General features: G+C 50.9%; 1 protein-coding gene across 2 annotated transcripts in view; it reads left to right on the top strand.

Annotated features, from left to right (window-relative positions):
• Positions 1 to 26,078, top strand: part of DOK5 (docking protein 5) — a 1,034,624-nt gene that overhangs the window by 897,752 nt on the left and 110,794 nt on the right. For both annotated transcript variants that reach the window (XM_069651127.1, XM_069651126.1), the window contains one exon: positions 18,531 to 18,666. In XM_069651127.1, coding sequence (XP_069507228.1) covers positions 18,531 to 18,666 — 136 coding nt within the window. The remainder of the gene's footprint in view (positions 1 to 18,530; positions 18,667 to 26,078) is intronic.

The raw sequence follows: 26,078 nt of genomic DNA, 5'->3' as shown, positions 1-26,078 counted from the left end.
AAGTGGAACAAAGGCCTCAACCTTTGGTTTAGGAGTCACAGAGACGAACACAGACGCCATTTTAAAACCGAGTTCTGGCAGAAAATACCACTTGATAAACTTATTTAAGATAAGTAGATCGGTGGTACGTCAGAGATTAATGAGAAAAAGTATCAATCTCCAACAATGGGACGAATCCCATAGGGTTATGTTCGGGATCGAACATAACAAGTAGTTTCCACTGCCACCAGCCAAAACTTGACGAGGGGGGACGGGACAGTGCCCCCTCGAGTAACAGATCCAGGAGTAATCGAATTACCCCTACTAGTACGTCCACAATAAGATGGTTGGTACTAGTTCTGTTAGTAAATTTAGGTCTAGTAAAGCCAATGGTGACTTTACATGCCCGGGGAGACAGTAGTCAGTCCCCGGGTATGGAGTCTATGGTGGGGGACCCGCTAGGGCGCCCTCGTGTTACGACAGGTAGGGTGCGGTGTAACACACAAAGAAAAACATATGAGACCCTATGGAGTAAAAGACCCCAGAGCCCATCGAACACATTGACATTTCAAAGGAATTACACACATAGATGTCCAAGAGTGGGAGAAAAGAGTCTCACTCTTGGCAGGATGGAAAAAAACAAACTCCAGAAATCCAGCAAAGTTGCTGGGGGACTCACTAGGTTAGGAAATTCAGCCTAAACAGAGAATTCTCCCTAACACCCCCATACCCCAGCAGTGCAGGGCACCCTCCACCAGGCCCCCACACATGACTCCCACCACCCCCACCCCCCAGCAGTGCAGGGCACCCTCCACCAGGCCCCCACACATGTCTCCCACCACCCCCTCCCCCCAGCAGTGCAGGGGCAGCCTCCACCAGGCCCCCACTCATGTCTCCCACCACCCCCACCCCCCAGCAGTGCAGGGCACCCTCCACCAGGCCCCCACGCATGTCTCCCACCACCCCCACCCCCCCAGCAGTGCAGGGACAGCCTCCACCAGGCCCCCACTCATGTCTCCCACCACCCCCACCCCCCAGCGTCCAAGGGCACCCTCCACCAGGCCCCCACTCATGTCTACCATCACCCCCTCCCACCAGCAGTACAGGGCAGCCTCCACCAGACCCCCACACATGTCTCCCACCACCCCCACCTCCCAGCAGTGCAGGGCACCTCCACCATTCCCCCACTCATGTCCAACTCATGTCTCCCTGCACCCCCACCCTCCAGCAGTGCAGGGGCAGCCTCCACCAGGCCCGCACTCAAGTCTACCACCATCCCCACCCCCCAGCAGTGCAGGGCAGCCTCCACCAGGCCCCCACACATGTCTATCACCACCCCCACCCCCCAGCAGTGCAGGGGCAGCCTCCACCAGGCCCCCACTCATGTCCCCCACCACCCCCACCCCCCAACATCCAGGGGCACCCTCCACCAGTCCCCCACTCATGTCTACCATCACCCCCACCCCCCAGCAGTGCAGGGGCAGCCTCCACCAGGCCCCCACTCATGTCTCCCACCATCCCCACCCCCCAGCAGTGCAGGGGCAGCCTCCACCAGGCCCGCACTCATGTCTCCCATCACCCCCACCCCCCAGCAGTGCAGGGGAAGCCTCCACCAGGCCCCCACTCATGTCTACCACCACCCCCCTCCCCAGCAGTGCAGGGCAGCCTCCACCAGCCCCCCACACATGTCTCCCACCACCCCCACCCCCCAGCATCCAGGGGCACCCTCCACCAGGCCCCCACTCATGTCCCCCTGCACCCCCACTCCCCAGCCGTGCGATTTACCTGGGTACGTGTATTCCTGGGGTGCGCGGGTAGTCTCCCATGCGATACCATCAGGGTACGTGTATTATGGATCCGCGTGAACTTCCACACGCGATACCAGCAGGCTACGTGTATTACGGGGTTCGTGGGAAGTTCCACACGCGATTGCCCTGGGTACGTGTATTTCGGGGTGCGCGTGAACTTCCACACGTGACTGGGCCTGTGAGAGTGGGGTACGTGTATTCCAGGGGTGGGCGGGAATATTTACTCGCGACTGGGCCTGGGAGAGCGTGTTCCGTGTATTCCTGGGGTGGGCGGGAAGATTCACACGTTCGCCTACAACGCGCCGAAAAATAAATGGTCCAATCCTGAAAAACGTACGCCAGCATGAAGCAGGCGTACGTCGACCCGCGCAGCATAAAAGTGCGCGCAAACAACAAACAAGCTCAGACGCCAGGATGAATATACCGTTCCTAGCAGCAGTGGCCGTGGGTTACCAAAGGAGGAGGAGGAGGATAGTGAGGGCCCGAATTTTCACTCCCAGAACCAGCCTTTTTGGGATGCCTGATGACCAGGTGTGTGGGAGGTACAGGTTTCCACCACACATAATAATGGACAAGGTCAGTGAGTGGGAGGATGACCTCACATCACCCAACCTGTGCTCCCAAGCACTCAGCCCCCTGAGAAGGTCCTCAAAGTACTGCACTTCTTGGCCACAGGATCATTTCAGCGGACAAGTGCCATAGTGGGTGGGGTGTCACAGGCCACGCAGTCACGCTGCCTACACCAGGTCTTGAACATCATCACTGCACGCCCATCAGTCCGTAGGCACATATACCTGCCCAGGACACCTGCAGAAAGGCAGGCTGCCACCCTCGATTTCTACGGTGTGGCACAATTCCCCAAAGTGCTAGGTGCCATTGACTGCACCCATGTGGCACTACGTCCACCCAGGGCATCTGAGCACATCTATATGAACTGCAAGCACTGGCATTCCATCAACGTGCAGGTAGTATGTAATGCCAAGGGAATCATCACCTCAGTATATGCCAACTATCCAGGGTTCACCCACGACAGCTTAATTTACCGAATGTCTACCCTAAGCCGGGACCTAGAAGCTGGGCGGATGGCGATACATGGCTGCTTGGTGAGTATGAATGCCACTGCACATGCATGCATGTCAGATGCAGAGTTATGTCACTACCCCACTAATGATACCCATCACCTTCTCAACAGGGGACAGTGCCTACCCTCTGAGCACCCACATGATGACGCCAATTCGGAACCCCATCACGCCTCCCGAGGTAAGATACAACACAGCCCATATTGCAACCCGGGGCATAGTGGAGCACACATTCGGAGTGCTCAAGTCACGCTTTTGCTCCCTTGACCGTTCTGGCGGGCAGCTGTTATATGCGCCCCCAGTAGTGTGCAGGATCATAGTGGCAGCATGTGTCCTGCACAATGTTGCAACATGCCGGGGCCTGCCTGTGGACATGGTGGTGCCCCCACATCCCCAACCACATGCACGCCCGCTGTGCATGGGAGGGGAAAGGGCACGGGGTGAGGCAGCCCGTACGCAGCTGGTGGCTAATTACTTCACATAGAAATCACACCCCTGTGGAGTGCACACAGCCCTGGCACATACCATCTGATAAGCAATGATGACTCGACCTGACATTTATGACGAACAAAGGGACAGTCAACTGTCAGAACCATAGCAGCCTGAGATTGTTCATCTGGAAGTGTCACAATGTGTGCATCCCTACCTACACAAACACCACCAATGCAGTGTCATCAAAAGACACACTTCCATGCTGCAGAAATGAATACCCACTTGCAAAATACTACATGAGAACAGTGCCATGTCACCCAACCCCTCCCCGGCACGGCCACACAGCACACCATGGCATGTCATGCAATGTGAGAGCAAACAAATTAATCCCCACAACATGCCCCAAGTGTCACCAGCTACAGTGTCCCTAATGGAAACACAGCCACACATGAAATGCTCACAGTAATGCAGGACCTACAACACACAGTACCAAATACTTACCAAGAATACCAATCACCTACACAACCTCCAACCTACCTTAAACATGGCATTACAGACTTAAAAATTTGCTAGCCTCACTACCTGATGATGCCAGCACTTCGAACACTTCCAAGTATACAGTGATACCACCACGCAAGAGTGTTGGTGCACTGCTTACAACATGGACTCCAGTTCCAAGGTGGACCGCCTTGTGAAGACATGAGAAATGGACCTGCAAATTAGGAGGATGAGATGGATGCAGAGGCACATATCAATACAATACAACAACAATATGCAGTATGAATGTATACACAGTATTGACTACAGACTGCCCACACATCAAATGGGAGTCCAACGTCACCATGTACGTCAATGTCACTTGGGCACACCCTTTGCAAGCCCATGCAAAGGGGAATCAGGAGGGGTGTGTGTCACACAAACCCAAGCATCTGAACCAAATTCATGACAAGCCTGCATGTGCCCAGCCACAAATCAGCGTATGCCCAAAAAACACCTCCATGGGATCCTGGCCTACACGGCTACCCTATTGTGGGAGAATCACTGCTGTTGCTCTCCTCACCCTCTGCAGCTGCATCAGGAGGTGGTGGCACTATGGGAGGCAGCCCACGCAAAGCCCTAGTCTGTTCCTCCATGGCAGCAAGTATGCGGGTGTGGTAGGTCTCGTTCTGGAGGATAATTGTGCGTAGGTCCCCATGCAACAACTCACGGGATGCCCGGACCTCTGCCCCAGTTGCCTGCATCTCAGCTGAGAGCGTACGTGTGAGATGCTCCAGCTGCTGTTCTGTCCTTCTGTTTGTTGAAGCCTCAAGCTCAACAAGAGTCATCCTGAGGTGAAGGAGTTCCACCCTCAGGGCTTCCCTGTGGCCCTGGGACTCTATGGAAATGGCTTCCCACAGAGTCGCCAGTGCCGCCCGCCTGTCCCTGTCAGACGCCAACATGTCCTCCCTGTGTGACTGGCAGATGGAGTCTGTTGCCTGCTGTAGTCGCTCCATCAGCCTTTCGGGGGGGACAATGGAAGTGGCCACCCTATCCATGGCCTGAGCCATCATCTCTGATGATGCTGCCTGTTGGGCTGTCATACCGTATATGGATTGCTCCCATGCGGTATTGCCAGGTGGCGTACGGCCACCACGTCGGCGGGCACCACACCTGTCTGGGGCAAGGCGAACTGCGCCTTGCTGTGCTGGCACTGCTTGAGGCTGCAGGACTGCATTCCCCCTCTGATCTGCTGGCCCAGGAACAGGATCAGATGTTGTGGTGTGTGACCCTGCATCCGTAACCACCAAAGGCGTACCTGCCAACACTGACACCCCCATTGAGGGTTCTAACCCTGGTGCAGGTGGGTCTGACAGAACAGAATCCCTCCCAGGAACACTCACCTGCGACGGCACATAGGTCTCATCATCCGAATCGACACCTGAATACAGCTCGGGGGAGGAGCAGCCAGATATACCCCTTGAGAGCACGACCTGCAGCAGTTGTGGGTTCTCACCCACCACCACACCACATCCCTCACTGGTGGTCGGTCAGGCCTCAGACCCCTCCTGGGTCTGCACCATCTCCACAACCCCAGCAGTATCAAGTGCGTCATACCCTGCAAAGACATAAAAGAAAACAAATGGAAACAGGCATTAGCACTATGGCACACAATTAGGGCTGAGAGGCTACAGAAACAGTACTTGATTGACACATGTCCCACATGACTAAAACCCTCCTATGCATGAACCGTCACTGTTAGGCGGAAACCTGTGCAGTTCCCTCTGGGACCACTGCAAAAGATTTAGGACTACAGGTGTTTGGCAGTAAACCCACTTGGTAGCAATCTGTACCACACAGATTCACTTGGTAGCTGTGGCTGAGCAGTCAGACTTCTCTCAAGAAGAGTTAAGCAGTATGTGGAGTATACAAAATAGGGCAATTCTTCACAGTAAGACAAGCAAACACGGAACAAGGCTTCAGTGTAAAGATATAAAGGTATTTATTTACAATGGCACATCTATAGAAAACACTTTGGCACTATCACGGCAAATACTTCAATTACAATTACTCTACGAAGAGAACAGATCAATCCCCCTAACAATAGTTCGACAAGTCTAGGTTCTACCAGCATCACTTTTTTTCAGACAGAGGTGTATGCCTCAACCTAGATGGCACACTAATATTTGTTAGGACGGGAGAGAACATAAGCATGTTACGAAATCAACACAGTCCCAATACTGAACGGACAAATGCAAGGCAAGAAGACAAAAACCACGATCGATTATAAAGTTCAGAGGCCAGGCCCACTCGGAGAGAGGCGAGGCGATTTGTCCCAAAAGTATCTTAGTGGAAATGCGTTCGAGTCTTTGAAGCAAATTGTTATCGGCAGATTGGACCAGTTCAGAACAACACGCTAGAGAAAGCTTGGAGGCGACCCTATGGAGAGGCAAGGATTAAGACACCTCACTCTATCCGGCACCAAGGGAAGCCAGGCGGACACAGTACCTTGATTGTGGAGAGGCAGCTCCGGTGGGGGCAGTTGTTCTTGGTGGTGGATGCACGTCCGGTCTTTGCCAAGAGAAGAGAGGATCTCGTCGTCGAAGGAAAGTTGAAGATCGTTGCACCACCAGGGGAGAGACCAGCCGCGGAGTGCTCCGTCACAAGGCACCACCTTTTGGTCGCGGTACAGGGGTAGTGGCTATCCGGTTGCCGAGGTGCTCTGCACGGGCAATTCGACCACCGCGTCCTGAGGCGAAGAAAAAGCAAAAGGGACTGGTTGTTCCCACCAGTCAGGGGAAGTGGTGAGTCGGTTCAGCAGGGCTCCACCGGAGGCGTCGTCGTTGCAGGTCGGCTCAGCTTTACCCTCGTCAGATTCTTAGGTCCTGTGGCGACTTCTGAAGGTCCAGTCCCAAAAGCCCTGCTTTTATGCAGAAAACCCCCATTCATTCAGCCTAGCTGTCAATCAACACATGCTAAGTGGTGAGCGGGGAGGCTCACCACTTGGGCCAATCACACCAGAGTGCGACCGGAGTTTGCAAGGCAACTCGGTCCAGGGTGCCTAAACCCCCTCCCACACCCCTGTGGTAACCCAGACAGAATGGCACCACTTTGGAGGGTCTCTGTACAGAGCCCGCCAAAAGTGGAACAAAGGGCTCGACCTTTGGTTTAGGAGTCACAGAGACGAACACAGACGCCATTTTAAAAACCGAGTTCTGGCAGAAAATACCATCCGATAAACTTATTTAAGATAAGTAGACCGGTGGTACGTTAGAGATTAACGAGAAAAAGTATCAATCTCTAACAATGGGAAGAATCCCATAGGGTTATATTCGGGGTCGAATATAACAAGTAGTTTCCACTGCCACCAGCCAAAACTCGACGAGGGGGGACGGGACAGTGCCCCCTCAAATAACAGACCCAGGAGTAATCGGATTACCCCTACTACTACGTCCACAATAGGATGGTTTGTACTAGTTCTGTTAGTAAATTTAGGTCTAGTAAAGCCAATCGTGACTTTACATGCCTGGGGAGACAGTAGTCAGTCCCCGGGTATGGAGTCTATGATGGAGGTCCGTTAGGACGCCCCAGTGTTACGGCACGTAGGGTGCGGTGTAACACACATAGAAAAACATATGAGACCCTATGGAGTAAAAGACCCCATAGCCCATAGAACACATTGACATTCAAAGGAATTACACACATTCATGTCCAAGAGTGGGAGAAAAAGAGTCTCACTCTTGGCAGGATGGAAAAAAACAAACTCCAGAAATCCAGCAAAGCTGCTGGGGGACTCACTGGGTTAGGAAATTCAGCCTAAACAGAGAATTCTCCCTAACAGTCACTGCGTGTGAAGGGTGGGCAGATGGCACACATTGATGACACCAAGATGGAAGATGAACACATTTGCTGCATGCATCCTAGCAGTGGCATCACACATTGGCCAGTGATTGGCAGGTCAAATACACATGCCATCACACAGATGGCATATACCCTAGCCATAAAGTGAAGACGGAGAGGAGGGCACCAATTGTTCATTCAGTCCAGTTTGCTCATGAAATTGATTTTTTCATTGAAATGGTTCAAATGTTTAACCTGGAGCTGCCAGTCCAAAATGGTCCTAAAGCACAGGGACATGTCTAAACAAATCATGTCCAGGAAACAAAGCCAGTCCACTGTACCATAGCCATGTCAGACATGTGACAATAGGACTGAGAAATGCAGAGTGAAAGTGGTGGTATGCAAACAATCTGCCTGAATAAACAGAGGAAAATAAGCAACAATGTTGTGGCAAGATGACACTTCAAGGGCAACTGGCGTGGTGTTGGGCTGGATGTCTAATGTTGGCAGAAGGGATACTGCTATACCCAAATGCTGGTGCGCAGAATGTATTGGATGAGGCACATGGGTGACCCAAACCACTCAGGCACACACACCCTCACCTGGCACCCAAACAGAAGCCCTCCCACACACACAATGCACATGGATGACACACACATGCATGTGCACTCACCGGACAATGCCTCGTAATCTGCCAGTTCTCCCACGCCTTGGATCTGTTCCTCCATGACGTAGGCCCCAGCAACCTGCTCATGTGGAGTGAGTTCTATGTCCTCTTCTGTCACTAGAGTTGCAGCATGACTTGAGGCCAGCTTATTCTCTGCCCTACACTTCAGGTCATTCCAGCGCTTGTAGCATTCAGTAGCTGTGCGCCTCACGATTCCAAGGGCACTTATGATGACCGCGATGGTCTGCCAGTGTGCCTGACGTTGTGCAGGTGTGGTCTTGGATCCTGCAACAATCACCATTTCGCAGTCATGTGCGGACACATACTCTACAAGTGCATTCAGTTTGGCCTCATTGAAGCTGAGCTTCCTTGACGGGCCGGACTGTGTAGCCGTTTCTGGGGCATCAGCCTCTACTGGACGAGCACTCTTCCTCTTCCGCTTGGAAGGTGGTGGGGATCCTGAGTGAACTACGCCGCTCTGGACATTAGGGGCAGGAGCCCCGGTGGACTCTGTACTAGGAGTGTGGGATTGCACACTCAGCATGGGAGTTGGTGCAGGCATTAGCTCAAGTGTGATGGTGTCAGGGGGAATGTCAGCATGATGGACTTGGACCGACACTGTCCTGGCTGGGTGTGTGAGAGGTGGGGTGGATGGAGCCGCAGCTGCCCCTGCAGCCTCCCCAGCCTGCCTACGCTGGGCAGCAGATGACCTAGCTGCCCCTGATCCACGTGGCCTGATGACACCAACGTGCACCGGCGCACGTGGCCTAGACCTGCTGACCTGGAAGTCAGGGGGGGGCATGGGTGTCCCTGACTGCTCCTCCACACATGGGGGCTAGGGGCATCCTGCAAGTCATGGCCACGTCCCCTACCGGATCCACCACGGCCACCACTTGGGGCTCGGCCACCTTTCCCACCCTTACGGCTTGTTCGCCTCCCAGCCATGGCACTGATGTTATTGTGCGTATGGGAGTCGATGTGAACTATTGTCCTGGGCAATTGGGGGTCAAAGGGGTTGGGTACCAGATGGTAATCGTACCCTAGTGCTCTAGCAAGGCTGTATGTCACCCCTGGGGAAAGATGACGGGTCACGCAACGCACAGGCACCCCAAAAAAGGGAAGTAAGGTGCACGCAACCTCTCCTAGACCACGTGTGTGGAAAAATAAACCTGCGCTACGCTGTGGCACCCAGAAACACAAGAATGAACGTATGCGTGTCACACGCAGCCTAGAATGACCTCTGAAGGGGTATGCAACACACGGGGCAAGCACATATGTTAAATACGTGCACGACTCACCGTCTGCCAGGAACAAAAGCGTGAAAAGTATGCACGTGTGCGCGTTGGCAACACCCCCGACAAAAGAAGAATTGTACGCTGTCTGAGGAGACAGGACAACAGTAGAAGGGAACGCTGTTTGAGGAAACAGGCCCAGGAAAAAGAGGAAAAGAGAAAAAGCTGTCAGAGGTAACAGGGAGTACGAACTTGAAACGCTGTGAAGTAAATCGCGTGTGAACCGACAAGAAGTACAGATTTCACCCATTCGCTCTCCACGAAAAGCACGTACAAGGAAATGGCGTTCTACACGTACCTTTTATACACACGTCACAGACGTGCATACGCGATGAGGCCATTTCCACCAATTACACGCTTTGACACTCGGACGTGTATCTTTTTTTTTACACGCGCCATTCTCTACGGCCATGCGCGTGACGTCATAGCTGCGCATGGGGGCCTTTGGGCCAATGAAATCACGTATGCGTGCAGACGCGCTTATGCGCTAAGGGCCTTTCCTCGAATTACACACAGACGTGCAGGATTTTCACGTGCCAAATCACTCCGTATCAAGCTGGCCACGCGTAAGCACACGGAAGACCACGATCCTGCCCAGAAAGCTGATTTACTGCCCCCCAGAGCCCCGAGCACGCTCCCACCTGCCATCTGCTGCTGCCTGACTGCCTTCTGCCCACGTGCCCTGCCATTTGCTGCCTGTACATCAGCCAGGGGTGCTGTTGCTGTGACCACCCCTGCTGGAACCGAAGACTCCTGACTGGGATTTCATCGCTCCACAGCCCAGCCCCAGGACCCAGTTGCCCACCCACTCCTGCCTCTGGGGTTGCCATGTCGGGCACTACAACATCTGGCACCACTGACAACCCCCGGCCAGAGAGGCAGAGGGGCACCAGCTTCAGTGCCAGGGAAGTTGGTGTCCTGGTGGAGCAAGTCCTGGGGCAGTATGATGCCCTCTTCGGAAGTGTGCGCGCCGACAAGGAAGGACGGACTCAGATCTGGACGGACATTGTGACTGCCATCAGTGCGGAGGGGGTGGCAGTCCGCGACTTCCAACATGTCAAGAAGCGCTGGGAGGACTTCAGTTCCAGGACCCTGAACAAGGCCCGGCGCCTCTTGAAGGCAGCGGATGCTAAGGGGCGCCGGGGCCACTTGTCGGAAAATCAGATGAGGGTCCTGGAACGCATATCCCCAGCGCTCCACGTCCAGGTCCTTGAGATGCAGACCCGTCTGGAGTCGAGCGGTAAGTGTACATGCATCATGATTGTAAACTGTGCGTGTGGTGATGTGCCAGTAGTGTGCCGGTTGCACATCTGTTTGTATGGGGCCCAGTATGGGTGGGGGTGTACAGGGCCATGAGGCTAACACATGCGAGGGCTATCATGTGTGAGACATGGATGGTGCTTGTGTGTGTAGGCTTGTATGCCAAATGCAGTTGTGTGGGCACACATGTTTGGATGAATGTGTATGTAAGTAGGCATGTTCGTGATGTCACGCATGTATGTTGTTTTCAGCTGCATGTATCAGCACTGTGTACATGTGCATGTGTGTGTATTTGACAAGGGTGCAACAGTGATGCAACATGGATGCATGTGACAGCGGGATGTGGAAGCCTGATTGGCAGATGTAACATGGATGCCCATCGGAACACTGTGAGAGTTGGCTGAGGTGTACACATGCATGCAAGTGTGGTGGTGTGCGTGCATGTGTAGTGCACTCCCTGTGTTGCATGTGATGTCTGGCTCACCTTTGCCTGCTCATGCTGTTGTATGTGTATGGATGGTGCTGGCAGTTGCGATGTGGCTGTGGTATGGCTCATGTGTGTAGGTGGAAATGACATGTGTGTTGCCAATTGTGATGCCATGTCTGAGGTTTGCCAATGCCACTCATGTGTAACTGTCATGTGTGTATGTGTCCATTGTACAGTGCCCTGATGCCTGTGTTTTATTTCTCCCTGTTAGGGAGAATTCTCTGTTTAGGCTGAATTTCCTAACCTAGTGAGTCCCCCAGCAGCTTTGCAGGATTTCTGGAGTTTGTTTTTTTCCATCCTGCCAAGAGTGAGACTCTTTTCTCCCACTCTTGGACATGTATGTGTGTAATTCCTTTTGAAATGTCAATGTGTTCAATGGGCTATGGGGTCTTTTACTCCATAGGGTCTCATATGTTTTTCTATGTGTACTACACCGCACCCTATGTGCCGTAACACGGGGGCGCCCTAGCGGGTCCCCAACCATAGACTCCATACCCGGGGACTGACTACTGTCTCCCCGGGCATGTAAAGTCACCATTGGCTTTACTAGACCTAAATTTACTAACAGAACTAGTACAAACCATCTTATTGTGGACGTACTAGTAGGGGTAATTCGATTACTCCTGGATCTGTTACTCGAGGGGGCACTGCCCTGTCCCCCCTCGTCGAGTTTTGGCTGGTGGCAGTGGAAACTACTTGTTATGTTCGTCCCCGAACATAACCCTATGGGACTCGTCCCATTGTTGGAGATTGATACTTTTTCTCATTAATCTCTGACGTACCACCGATCTACTTATCTTAAATAAGTTTATCGAGTGGTATTTTCTGCCAGAACTCGGTTTGTAAAATGGCGTCTGTGTTCGTCTCTGTGACTCCTAAACCAAAGGTCGAGCCCTTTTGTTCCACTTTTGGCGGGCTCTGTACAGAGACCCTCCAAAGTGGTGCCATTCTGTCTGGGTTACCACAGGGGTGTGGGAGGGGGTTTAGGCACCCAGGACCGAGTTGCCTTGCCAACTCCGGTCGCACTCTGGAGTGATTGGCCCAGGTGGTGAGCCTTCCCGCTCACCACTTAGCATGTGTTGATTGACAGCTAGGCTGAATGAATGGGGGTATTCTGCATAAAAGCAGGGCTTTTGGGACTGGATCTTCAGAAGTCGCCACAGGACCTAAGAATCCAACGAGGGTAACGCTGAGCCGACCTGTACGACGACACCTCCGGTGGAGCCCTGCGGAACTGACTCACCACTTCCCGACGACAGAGGAGATCTCCCTGCCGGAGAGTCTCTTCCCCTGACTGGTGGGAACAACCAGTCCCCTTTGCTTTTTATTCGCCTCAGGACGCGGTGGTCGAATTGCCCGTGCAGAAGCACCTCAGCAACCGGATAGCCACTACCCCTGAACCACGACCAAAAGGTGGTGCCTTGTGATGGAGCACTCCGCGGCTGGTCTCTTCCCTGGTGGTGCACCGGACTTCATTTTCTTCGACGACGAGATCATCTCTACTCTTGGCAAAGAACCAACGTGCATCCACCACTAGGAACAACTGCCCCCGCCGGAGCTGCCATCCACAACAAGCTACCGTGTCCGCCTGGCTTCCCTTTCGATCGGTTCGAGTGAGGTATCTTAATCCTCTCCGTTCCGTTGGGTCGCCTACAAGCTTTTCTCATTCGTTGTTCTGAACTGGTTCAATCCACCAATGACAATTTGCAATACAGACTTGAATGCATCTCCACTAGAGACCTTTTGAGACATCGCGCCTTGCCTCTCTCCGAGTGGGCCTGGCCTCTGAACTTTACGATCTATTGTGATTCTTGCCTGCCTGCCTTGCATTTTATCCGATAGGATCGAACTGTGTTGATTTCGTAACCTGCCTATCTTTTTCTCTCCCGTCCTAACTAATATTCGAGTGTCATCTGGGTTGAGGTATACACCTCTGTCTGAAAATAAGTGGTACCAGTAGAACCTAGAGTTGTCGATATTGCTAGGGGGATTGATCGTCTACTCCGTAGAGTAATTGTGTTTGATTTGTTTGCCGTGATTTGCCTTAGTGTTTTTCATAGACATTTTGTTATAAATAAATACCTTAATATCTTTACACTAAGCCTCGTTGCGTGTTTGCTTGTCTTGCTGCAAAGAATTGCCCTATTTTGTATACTCCACATACTGCTCAACTTTTCTTGAGAGAAGTCTGACTTCTCAGCCACAGCTACCACGTGAATCTGTGTGGTGCAGACTGCTACCAAGTGGGTTCACCGCCAACGCCTGTAGTCCTAAATCTTTTGCAGTGGTCCCAGAGGGAACTGCACAGGTTTCCGCCTAACACTCCCTGTCTGCAGCGTCAACTGATGAAGAGGGCGGAGAAGGAGCTGTGGAGCACAGCGGCGGGGATCGCACCACCAGCCGGAGACGCAAGGCCCGGCTCCCCTCCCAGGTTGTGATCTCGTCAGGGAGTGAGGAGTCCGGAGCCGCGTCCCAGGCCGCAGCTGCCGGGGGGAGGTCCAAGAGGCGGAGGTCGAAGTTGGACTCCTCGGCAGCAGAAGGGGCAGCTGGGACCCCACAGGGCCCAACGGGGGAAGATGGCACGGAGTCATCCAGGTTGGTTGGGGGTTTGATGGAGGAGGAGGCCGTGCAAGCAACAGAGACGGGGTCTGGAGGTGGGGATTGCACTGGTGCTAGTGGTGCAGTGCAGGACCAGGGAGAGGAGGCAGCACAGGTCGCCGCTTAGGTGCCTGTGTGCAATCCTGTCCCTGATCCTGTCACTGCATCATCTTGCACCAGCAGGGATGCCTACGTCCAGACCCGTTTTCAGGCATGCGATGAGCTCATGTCAACTGGCCTTCCTCTGCCTGCAGACGTGGCTATCCGGGTCCGGGTTGAGCCTGTCCTGACTGGTGTGGCGTTGCGTCAACAGGCCATGCGAGGTGACCTGCAGTCTTTTCATGAGGAGACTGCACGTTATCTCGAATGGCTCGTTGAGCGCGTCGGCCTACTGGGACAGGTCACCCAGGCCGGATTCCTCCGTTTGATGGGGCTTGCTCAGACCCCCTCCTCAACTGAACCCCCTATGCGCCAGTCGTCCTCCGTGCCATCTTCCCACCCATCAGTCACCTGGGTACCCTGTGGAGCTGCCTCTGACGGTGCGGCCAGGCTGGTGGAGGAGGCATCCCTGCCACAGTCGGGGGTCGGACGTCCAGCAGGGGTGGCAACATCAACGACTGCACCCCAGCCAGCGGAGGATGTGCAGGCAGCAGGAGGCAGTGCACGGGCAGAGGCGCAGCAGCAACGTGGTGGGAGCCATGATGGCTCGGGGCCTTCGACATCGGAGGGGCAGGCATCAGCCGGAGGGCAGGAGGACCCAGGACGGGAAGTGTCTTCCATGTGGCAGTGGTTGGGCCACGCCATAGATGCGGAGCGGCAGCGGGCGGAAGAGGCACGGCTCACGATGGTCAGGGCGGAGAGGAGAGCCCTGAGGCGGGCCGGGTGCCTCGAGGCAATCCGCAGGGAGTTTGGCGTGAACATGTGGACGGCCCTGCAGACCCTCGGGGCCATGGAGGAGGACCGCCTCCGGGACATTGAGCAGGAGTTCGATGATGCCCTGGCCCGGAACATCCCGAAGTGAGCCGTCAGAATAGCCCTCTGCCCTTGTAAATAGTTCTGTAGTTAGTGTTAGTTTTCCTTTGGTTTTGCATTTTTTTGGACCTTTTGGACAATGGGCCACATTTTTGTATATAGTTTTTTTTTTTAGGTAGTGTTATTAGATAGGTTTCATTTCTTCGGTTGGGATCATGGACCCTGGATTGTTTATCTGTATATAGTTGACTTTTGGATTTTTCAATTTTTTTTATGATTTCCCCATGGAGCAATGGTTTTCGATTTTAATTTTCCATTGGATTTACTTTTGTGCACTGTGACTTTGGACACCCTTCCTTTGCATCATGATTTCTGGTTTTGCATTATTTCACGGACCTGCTGTTTTTGTTTTTTTAAATTTCCATTATTGTCTGTTTATTTTTGATTCAATTTATATTGCTTTTAATACATATTTTTTCTTCAAAGTTCAATAGTATCATCTCATTGGTTTCATGCATATCATGATATGGGTTTTGACATTCACTGACACCCATTGGGTGTATTTGAGGGACATGTGTTCATTTCCAAACTTGCAATTGGGGTTCTATCATGTTTTTGCCATTTCTAAGTGGGTGGATGCAATACTCAGGTGGGTGTTTGGCATTTGGAAGCTGACCATAAGGGCCAGGGATCTACATTGTGGTGACATGTTGGCTGGGGGACATGAGTGGGGGCCTGGTGGGGCTGCCCCTGCACTGCTGGGGGGTGGGGGTGATGGGAGACATGAGTGGGGGCCTGGTGGAGGCTGCCCCTGCACTGCTGGGGGGTGGGGTGATGGGAGACATGAGTGGGGGCCTGGTGGAGGCTGCCCCTGCACTGCTGGGGGGTGGGGGTGATGGTAGACATGAGTGGGGGCCTGGTGGAGGCTGCCCCTGGATGCTGGGGGGTGGGGGTGGTGGGAGACATGAGTGGGGGCCTGGTGGAGGCTGCCCCTGGATGCTGTGGGGTGGGGGTGCAGGGGGACATGTTTGGGGGTCTGGTGGAGGGTGCCCCTGGATGCTGGGGGGTGGGGGTGGTGGGAGACATGAGTTGGACATGAGTGGGGGCCTGGTGGAGGGTGCCTCTGGATGCTGGGGGGTGGGGGTGGTGGGAGACATGAGTGGGTGCCTGGTGGAGGCTGCCCCTGCACTGCTGGGGGATGGGGGTGATGGTAGACATGAGTGGGGGCTTGGTGGAGGCTGCCCCTGCACTGTTGGGGGGTGGGGGTGATGGGAGACATGAGTGGGGGCCTGGTGGAGGCTGTCCCTGCACTGCTGGGGGGTGGGGGTGATGGTAGACATGAGTGGGGGCCTGGTGGAGGGTGCCCCTGGTGGCTGGGGGTGCAGGGGGACATGCGTTGGTGGGCAGTAGTGCAAGGTGACATGTGGGTTGGCTGGGGGGCATGGCCATGGTGGATGGGGTGCCTGCGGGACAGGTGCAGGGTAGGCCCCTGTGGTGTGGGCCACCTGCAGGGGCCGTGGAGGGTGTAGAGGGACCACCTGGGAGGACCCACACGTGCAATTCACGTGTGGTGCTCCCCGCACACCCCTGGAATACACGTACCCTGATGGAATCGCATGTGATACTTCCTGCGCACCCCTGAAATACACGTACCCTGCTGCTTTTGCGTGTGATACTTCCCGTGCACCCCTGGAATACACGTAACCTGCTGCTTTTGCGTGTGATACTTCCCGCGCACCCCTGGAATACACATACCCTGATGGAATTGTGTGTGATACTTCCCGTGCACCCCTGAAATACACGTACCCTGCTGCTTTTGCGTGTGATACTTCCCGCGCATCCCTGGAATACACGTACCCTGCTGTTTTTGCGTGTGATACTTCCCGCGCACCCCTGGAATACACGTGCCCTGATGGAATCGCGTGTGTTACTTCCCACGCACCCCCTGATGTACACGTACCCAGGACAATCGCGTGTGTAACTTCCCGCGAACCACTGAAATACACGTTCCCCGCTTGGCGTTTGCTGTTTGGAAGACCTGTGAACTGGTCCAGGGTTAGCGCAGCCCTTTGCGATGATTTGGGGATTTTGAAGGCTTTTCCTTGCGCGAGGGCGTTCTTGGGGGCGTAACTGGCGCTGCTGCAGGGTTGCTGCGCCACTCTGCGCCACGGCTGGTTTCAGAGGCTAAAATCCATGAATACGCTGTGCGATGAAAAGGATTTTTTCGCATGCGGCTGGCGCAGTGTATCGCACGGGGACACTGTGCGCCAGCCGCCTGCGCTACTTTTGTGCGAATTTCTATGAATTACCCTCTTAGTCTTTAAGTGCGAAAAATTATATCAATATGAACAATTGTAAATTGTAGAAGCACTAGCAGGTCAGAGACTGTCCTGCAAAGTCTACATTGGTGGAAATAATGTTTTTCACAGTTTCAAAATCACTATCTTTAATAGTATCCTCAAAGAACTGTGCGCATGTAAATTCAGTGTGGGATTAAGGTGAGGTAGGGATCTAAATCAAAGCCTAATGGGCCAACAGCTGTGCTTAAGTCAGACGCGCACATTTAAATTGTGACTTTTGGCTTATTTGATGAGTGAAGAAATGCTCGTACTCAACATAGAACAATCCAGGGTTCTAATGATTTCATTTCTGTGAAAAAGAAGGTTGATATAGAAAGTGTAAAGCTTTTCTCACAAAAAAAACATAATGTATGCCATGGGAGTTGGAATAGGAGCTCTGAACATAGCCTTTTTATTTCAATCGTGGCATGCTGATGAATTCAGCAGCATCGAAGAGTTGGGGGTGGGGAATACAAAGGAAATATACATTTATGGTTTAAGTAATTAGGTTTGTCAGTAGAGAAGAGAAAGAAATCGGGGAGCAGTGGAGGCAAAAGAGAGCAGCTAACAACTTACTCGGAATGCAGGTGTATACCAAAATATTCACCCTACACTCTGAGCAACATGATTAGTTCCTGAGCCAGCCCAGGTGCTAATAATATATGCAAAATATGCTCTCATTTTAGAAATCTTTTTTTTCTCCTTTTTACAACTATTTTCAGTTGCTGCTACTTCAAGTTCATATCTACCGTTTTACATGTATATTATCTTAAAATCTCTTTCCCATCTCTCATTTATCATGCATCACTTAAGTACAAATATGAAAAATGGTGCACATTTTGTCAAGAGGATAGTTGAGAATTTAAAGTCATTCAAGAAGAGGAGTTTAGTTGTATGGATAGGGGATTTGTCTTTTTGGCTAGTGTTGAGAAAACATTTCAAATTTGAGGATATGTGATCTAATTCCATCTAGGAGTATGTTGGCCTTGTCAACAGAGGCTCCGATGGGCATGTTGAATTGGTCCTCCTTTTTTCCGTTTTCCATTTGTGTTCCTTTCTTTCCATTTTTTTCTTAATCTCTATAACAGAATCATAACGTTAATCATGTGTATAAGTGAACTGCATTACCTATTACATTAATGTTATTCTGTGTGCAAAAAAAAATACAAGGTGCATTCATGAGTGTTGTAAACGATATTGATGACCTAATCAATGTTTCACAGATATGCATGAAATTAAATATTACAAGTGATGAACAGGGTTGCTGAACTTTTGATTTCTCCTTGTTTCATCTTGGCAGGATGTGTGACACAGGCGAAGGACTATTCATATTTCAGACGCGAGATGGAGAGGCAATCTATCAGAAGGTGCACTCCGCTGCACTGGCCATAGCAGAGCAGCATGATCGCTTAGTGCAAAGTGTCAAAAACTCCATGGTAGGTAAAACACCATTTCCTTTCACCCACATCTCGCTAGGCTACTGAATAAAAGTCTTCTTTAAATGTATTTCTATAATCAATTACAATAGATTGCTTATCGCCAGGAAATTTGTTTACGTTTCAATGAATTCTGAGCGCATTCTGCTAGGTGGCCAGACAATGGGTAGATGTAAATTATTTATTTTGTGTCATTACTAACATAGTACATAATATCTGATACGGCCGTGGAGGGGGGCGAGGCAGGAGAGAGGTGAAGACACAGGCGAGAGCAGGCGGACAAGATGGCGAACTGCAATCAAGTTGCGCAGTAGGACAGACTCTCAAGGTTAAAGAGCTCACAATGCTCAAATGTTGAACTGGGGAGGAGCCAACTAAGTTTGAGAGTCCTGAAAGGGGAGAAAAGGCCTACTTGCATCCTCTGCCTTTGGCTGACTCCCACCCTGACACAGCACAGCCCTCTCCATGCTCCACTCTGCTATATCTGATTCTCTAGATATCCTTGCCCCTGTCATGAGAATCCACCTGAAGCCCAAAGCCAGGTGTAACTCCTGGTATGATTCCAATCTCGTCACCCTAAAACGCAAGTGCAGGGTGGCCGAGGGGAAATGGCGTGCTTCATGTTCATCCTCTGACAAACTGGCCTGCTCTCCATTCTCACCAAGAAGAGAGCCCATATCCAAGCGTATCTCTGCGGCATCTAACAACTCGGCTGAGCTCTTTAAAATCTGCAAGGAACTGGCCAATCCTGCTGCTGTCTCTACCCCTCTTGTCCCCCCCAGGCCCTCTACACGGCATTGGCATCTCACTTCATTTCAAAGAATTAGGACATCCTGTCCTCACTCTCCTCCTTTCGCCTCCCTCCCTCTATCCCCTGCTCTTCCTCTGGCCCTTCTGCTGGCACCTCCCCTCCCTCTCTGCCTTTCCCCTTTTCTCTGCAGACAAGGTTTCTCGACAAGTCCGATCTATGAAAGTCTCGTCAAAATGGTTCACCCCTGTTCCTCCAAAACTATCAAGGACCACATCGACTCCCTGGCTCATGCCTTGGCTGATTTCTGCAATCACTCCTTCGCCACTGGAGTCTTCCCAACTACCCTGAAGCACTCCCTTGTGCACCCTCTTCTTAAGAAACCCTCTGCCGACCCCTCCTGCCCAGCTAACTATCGCCCAATCTCCATCACTCCCTTCCTGGGCAAGATCCTGGAGAAACTGGCCATCTCCCATCTTAATCTCCACACCGAATTTGTTGGTTGTCTTCATGACCATCAGTCTGGCTTCAGGGCTGCTAGAAGCACGGAAACTGCTCTCCTAAACAGCCGTGAAGACCTGCGTTCAAACCTTGACTCTAACACCCCATGTGGCTCATCTTGCTTGATCTCTCATCTGCCTTTGACACTGTCAACCACGCCATCCTGCTCAACCGTCTCCGTGATAACCTGGGTATCACTGGACAGGCTCTGGCATGGCTGACTTCTTTCATCTCCGACGACCCTCCCAGGTCCAACTTGGGTCCTTCCTCTCCGATATCTTTTTCTCTACCTGTGGTGTCCCCCAGGGATCTGACCTCTCTCCTTGGCTGTTCAACCAATACCTGGCACTCCTTGCCCACCGCATCGGCGCTCCCTGCCCCAATTTTCAGCGCTATGCGGATGATACCCAGCTCATTTTCAGGCTATTGTCGGCCTCCTCCTCACCTTCCCTCATCTCAGACTGTCTGTCTGATATCCAGGAGTGGTGTGCCACCAATGACCTCTGCCTTAATGCCAGTAAGACCAGGATTCTACTCATCGGCACACCCCCTCCCTCTTCCCTGCAGCTCTTTGGCCGGCCTCTCTTGGCCTTCTTCCTGCTCCCACCTGCAAGGCTAAAAACCTTGGGGTCATCTTCGACTCCACACTCTCCTTCTCTCCTCAAATCTCCAACGTCTTTAAGAAGTCTCACTACCAGCTGCACCTCCTCAGAGGTATTCTTCCTCTCCTCTCCTTCCCCCAGAAGCTCACCAACTCCAGAGCCCTGGTTCTCCTATGCTGAACTATTGCAACAGCCTCTATCTAAACCTGCCTGCCTCTACTCTCCACCCACCCTCTGCAACTTATCCAAAACAGGATTGCGAGACTTGTCCTTTGCACTGGCTCCCAGTGGCTGCAAGGATTAAGTTCAAAACCCTCTGCATTATCCACAAGGCCTTCTGGGGCCTGGGGCCGCATTACCTTCAACTCTCTCTTCCTAAATACCTTCATTCTCGGGCTCTTTGCTCATCTGCCTCCAACTCCCTCAGGGTCAGCCGCTTCTCCAAGCAATGAGTTGGTGGTCGATCTCTCTCTTCGGCAGGGGCCTCCCTCAGGAACAGCCTTCCTGCCTCCCTGAAACTTGAGGAGAACCATCTCTGGTTCCGGAAACACATCAGAACCTTCCTCTTTGCTTCTGCTTTCTCTGCCTCTCTCCCCTGCTGAAATCCCCGGCCGAATCTGCACTGGTTACCTCGGCACCCTTTCTGATCTTGGGGCCAGGTCCCAACTTTTGCACTCCTGCACTGCCTCCCTGGCAACCCCTGCACTTAGGGACTGGTTTTCTGTATCCCTACAGTCCCCCCTACCAGCACTTATGTCTGCTCTACCTTGCACTTGCCACCATCAGGCTGCTTTTATCTATCGTATTTATTCTTCTATCCCATGTACTGCACTTCCCCCTCTCCCTTCCCCCAGGCACTCTTCCCTTTCTCCCTACCCTTGCACTTGCACGATCTGAATGACACCTGGCCTAGTAGGATCGTTGTATGTCTTTCCCCTGTTTTCCCTCCCCTGTCTCGTCGCGCCTTGAAACACTTGTGTATAGGCACGTTATAAATGCCATATCATATCATATCATATCATATCATATCATATCATATCATATCATGTATTAAGCAACAATGAAAAATAGGTGGTTGTGAGTGTGTGTAATTAGAGTAACATGGAAGCAGACACATTGGGCATGATTTACAAAGCTTTTTCAATAGGACTTTCCCATTGGAATATGTTTGTTTAAATGAGGCCCTTTGTTGTCCACTGTCCATATCTAACTGAACAGATCATAGACTGGGCAGACTGCCTTTCCATTGTTAAACTACATGATACGTTTGAGCGTTGGTAACTTGGAGGGGGTAACTTGGATCGCAATTAAATCCTCATTTTATCCTTTTTTTATGTCATCATGCAGCTATAGCCTGCAGTTACACGGTTGGCTTGCGGGCATTTGTGGTCCACTGCAAAATCACCACAATGTCTTCCCAGACTCAATAGGACTGGTAACATTTGTCATTTCATCTCCACTCGCAGGGGCTAAGCTCCCCTATAGAAGCCTGAATGATCTACTGCAAAATAGGAATGTAGAGGATACAGAGTACACTGCTCCACACATGTGAACAGGATCTGATGCAACCTGGTGTAGATCATGACACTACGCACCCACCGCTTCAATGTCCTGTCCGCTGATGTATGCAAATACATAACAATCTACTCGGCTTTGCCCATGTGTGTAAATATTCTTCAGTCTAACAATTGAGCTCAACAAATGCAACCCTTTTCTAACAATGTATGCATAATCATATCATGTGTTTGCTATATACTTATACTTAAATAGTACCTGAAAAAGAAATCAATGTGGTACATTCAAGTTTAAGGAACGTGTCTGTTAAGTATCTTTAGTGCCCTGTTCCTATAATAGTACTTCATTCTAAGTGTTTAAAGATAGTCAAGTCTGCTCAATTGGCGATGATGTGGAGCCTAGACTTCATATCATACAACCACTTGTTTGGTTATAACATGATTCAAGTCAAGCACTTTAAGGATCGGCACCCCTAGTGTAGAGGTACTTACGTAATTATTGCATATCCTACTGCAGTCAGATCATTTGAGAGGAGTGTGTACAAGGTTTCATAAATGAAAACCTTACGATTCAAACGTGGTTCTGGCTGCATGTAACAGCAAGTTAAGTAGCACGAACTCCAGATATGCGTGGAAAAATAGTTATGATTTGTTTGAATAAATAGTTACTGTGGTAGCAGCCTTTATGTGTGTGTTTACTCGGATGCATACTTTTGCTATTACTGCCAAATGTTTCTTCTTGGGTACAATTGTCTTGTCCCTACTCAGTCTACAGCATCAGGACCTTCTGATGTGTCAATGCAGTTGAAGAAAAAGTTAATTTTATGTTATGATAATAGAGTTGTTATACTGTGGCAGTTATCACCATCGTCGCATAACAGCATCAGGTTTATCCTCAACGTTTTGTATTATGCACTTGACAGGGGAAGCCTGACCTTAGTCTGCAGAGGAATGGAAAAGATCATCAGAGATGACGGTGGCTAAAGGGGGATCAGAGTAAAACAAACATGAACGATGTCTACAGGTTAGGGAGCGGAAGACACGTCAGTACAGAGGTTGTGATAGTTTGCATGCCTGTAGTGCCAGTGAAGAGCAAAATAGCAGCTCAGGAAAATAAAGAGTACTGCAATTCATCAGAAAGTAGTTGCATGGTGGGCCTGAGTTATGCTCCAGATTATTTGTAAAGTACGGAGGCTTGTTTGTCTGTTATGTGTTATTGTAACTCTCACCTGTTAGACCCCCAGACGGTAAATTCTGGGATTGCCTAGCCAACTCTCAGAAAAGATGGAGCCTAGAGTGAACTGTGTGTAAGGTAAATACGGAGTACATAAGTGGGGAAGTGGAGGAGGGAGTGAGAATGTCCCCCAGAGTGTCACCCCTGCATGGTTAGGTGATTGGGTTCCTATGTGATGGGGATGAAATAGTGAAATTCCCTAGGACATTCTGTCAAAAAGGCCAACAACCATCACTATAATCAAACTTTTAGTTGTGTAGTTATGAAGCTAGTTTCAAAAGCAATGAAATTACATATGTTATGGCCATGTGGGTTTTTCTGATTCCACAGTCATATTTAAACAATACAAAAATGCCTGACTATAAAACTATGAAGGTTGTAAAAATGTGAACCAATGTCATTGTGCTAAAATTGACTTGGCCCATGCATACATGTGCCACACGTTACTTGGAGAGATATAATCAGGGAGTATGTATGGCCCTTCAAGACTGACCCTAACTACTTGTCTTAGATGGAGCATGTATATGTGTTCAGCTTGGGGTATAAACGTTTTGTAGAACATTCCGGAGGTGATGTTATGGTATCCTGCTTCCAAGGAATGAACAGCAAATGTTCATTGAAGAGAGGGAAAGACTGGAGGTTCATGTAGGATGAATTGATTAGGCAGCTCCTTCAATGAATGTGGGAGATAGTTGAGACAGAGGATGGGTGCCTGATCGTGGAGACAGTTTCTATGAAGCAGGAGAAGGTGGCAGCAGTAATTGAGGAGTTGTTGCAATAGGAGTCTGGAGGGCTGCAGGAGAATAAAGAGATGGCGCTGGAAGTTGGGCAAGAAGAGGAGGAGGTGATGCACTACAAGGAAACAGATGTGGGACAGCAGTTGCAAGGACTGAATACCAGTAGGAAGTAAGTGCACCAAGAGGTGCAACAGAAGGATGAGGATGCAGTGCTGTAGGACAGTCATTAGGTTAAACCCAGGATGAAGATGAGAGACAGAAGGAGGAGACGAAGCAGAAGGTGGGCCACAATTAAGTAAGATAAGGGCAGGCGATGTGAGATGTGAACACAAATGAATACCAGGGGGAGGAGTAGGAATAGGAGTGGCAGCATATAAAGACAGAGGAAGAAGAGTCTGACTGTGAAGATGCTGGTGGCTACTCTCCTTTGATGGCAACAATTTGTGCCATCAAAATCTAAAATGTGTTAATTCTGGGTGTAGCAGTACTTCCCCCTGCCCTTAGGGAAGATACAGGCAGAGGAGTGCACTGTTGTGTTCAAGATATTCAGTATGAACATGAGTTGGGGCAATCCATGTGAAGATTATGCATTGGGCACCCCCACATTTAGTGATGGCAAGACGACACCAGTGTGAACCACATGGGACGTAATGATGCACATGAGGGGCAGGGAGAGGACTAATAGGAATGGCATAACGTGTAAAGAGGAAAAAGAGGCTGACTGTGCATATCCTTGGGGCTTTCCTCCTTTGAGTGGAACCATTTCGGCCAGAGGTAGTAATAAAGGAGATGGAATTGTGACATCAAAATCCGAAATGTGTTCTTTCTGCTTTTGTCAGTATTTTCCCCTGCCCAAATTGAAGATGCAGGCATGGGATTGCTCTGTTTTGTGCAATATCTTCAGTATGAGCATTAGGTGGGTCAAGCATGGTGACCATTATACACTGGGCTCCACCACATTGTGTGGAGGAAAGAAGAGACCTGTATGGACTGCATGGTTCCAACCCCCACTGCCAGCATGTTAACCATCAGTGGTTCTTAAAAAGCAGGTCTGGAGATTTTGGTAATTCCTCACCTTATTATTGAGTGATGTGGTGTGAGAAGTAATAACAACCACAGATAGTGGCACGGGCAAAAATGGTTTTAGCCTCAGCTCTCAGGTCTTTGTTGGTTACCCATCCCTGTGGTGGGAAAAGTAGCTGTGTCTCTTTACTGTTCCTGCATCTAATGGAGTTAGAAGACTGTGGGCCTCATTACAGGTATGGCGCTAAGGCAACAACGGTGCCAGTATCCCTACCGGTACCGTTGCTACCGTACTGCCATACTACGAGTTCTGCTCGTGGGTGCCCTTGCAGCCACCAGGTCTGACCTGGTGGCCATAACAGCGCCCGCAAATAGAACATGATGGTAACACCCGTACCGTTATTAACGGTAGCAGTGCTACCACACTCCCCATTCCCATTGAGCCCTGAAGAGCCTGAAGGTCTCAATGGGAATGGGGATGTACCAGCCTGGCACCTGCAAAAGGGCAATTATCAGGTCCTGCTGGGCTGGAATAGCCCTGTAATTGCCCATTTGCGGGTACCGGACCTGGATGCCATTTTGGAGGTAGCCTTGCCGGCAAGGCTACCTCCAACCTCGTAATGAGGCCCAGTGCATTCAAAGATGTTTCAGATACTCATCTTTGTGCCCATTATCCCAGTTCACGCTAGTGAATCAAGTAAATGGAGGAAAGGCAAGAAGTGTCTATTTCAGAAATTGGAAGGAGGCACTTTTTGTATATTAAAAAGAACCAGACACATACTTCTGGGTGCAGCTGGAGCATGGCAGGGTGACTTATTAGATAACTATTCATGGTTGCAGCTAGCACAAATCAAGAGAATACAGATACATTCTTGTCAAGTGATGTTAGTGCATAGAATGGAGACACAAGTCAATATTCGTAATATTTGACGTTACAGATAATTGTGTATCAGGGAGAATCTAAACATGTAAAATACTGAACTGTGCTCTGTGAGCTAGTGGATCCTCTCCTGTGGATTATTAAAAGGAGTATGTTTCAATACGGTAGTAGCC

Source organism: Ambystoma mexicanum, chromosome 3p, assembly GCF_040938575.1.
Source record: "Ambystoma mexicanum isolate Mex_15411 chromosome 3p, UKY_AmexF1_1, whole genome shotgun sequence".
Classification (NCBI taxonomy): domain Eukaryota; kingdom Metazoa; phylum Chordata; class Amphibia; order Caudata; family Ambystomatidae; genus Ambystoma; species Ambystoma mexicanum.
The sequence above is the reverse complement of the archived record's forward strand: the minus strand, read 5'-3'. Positions and strand labels throughout refer to the sequence as shown.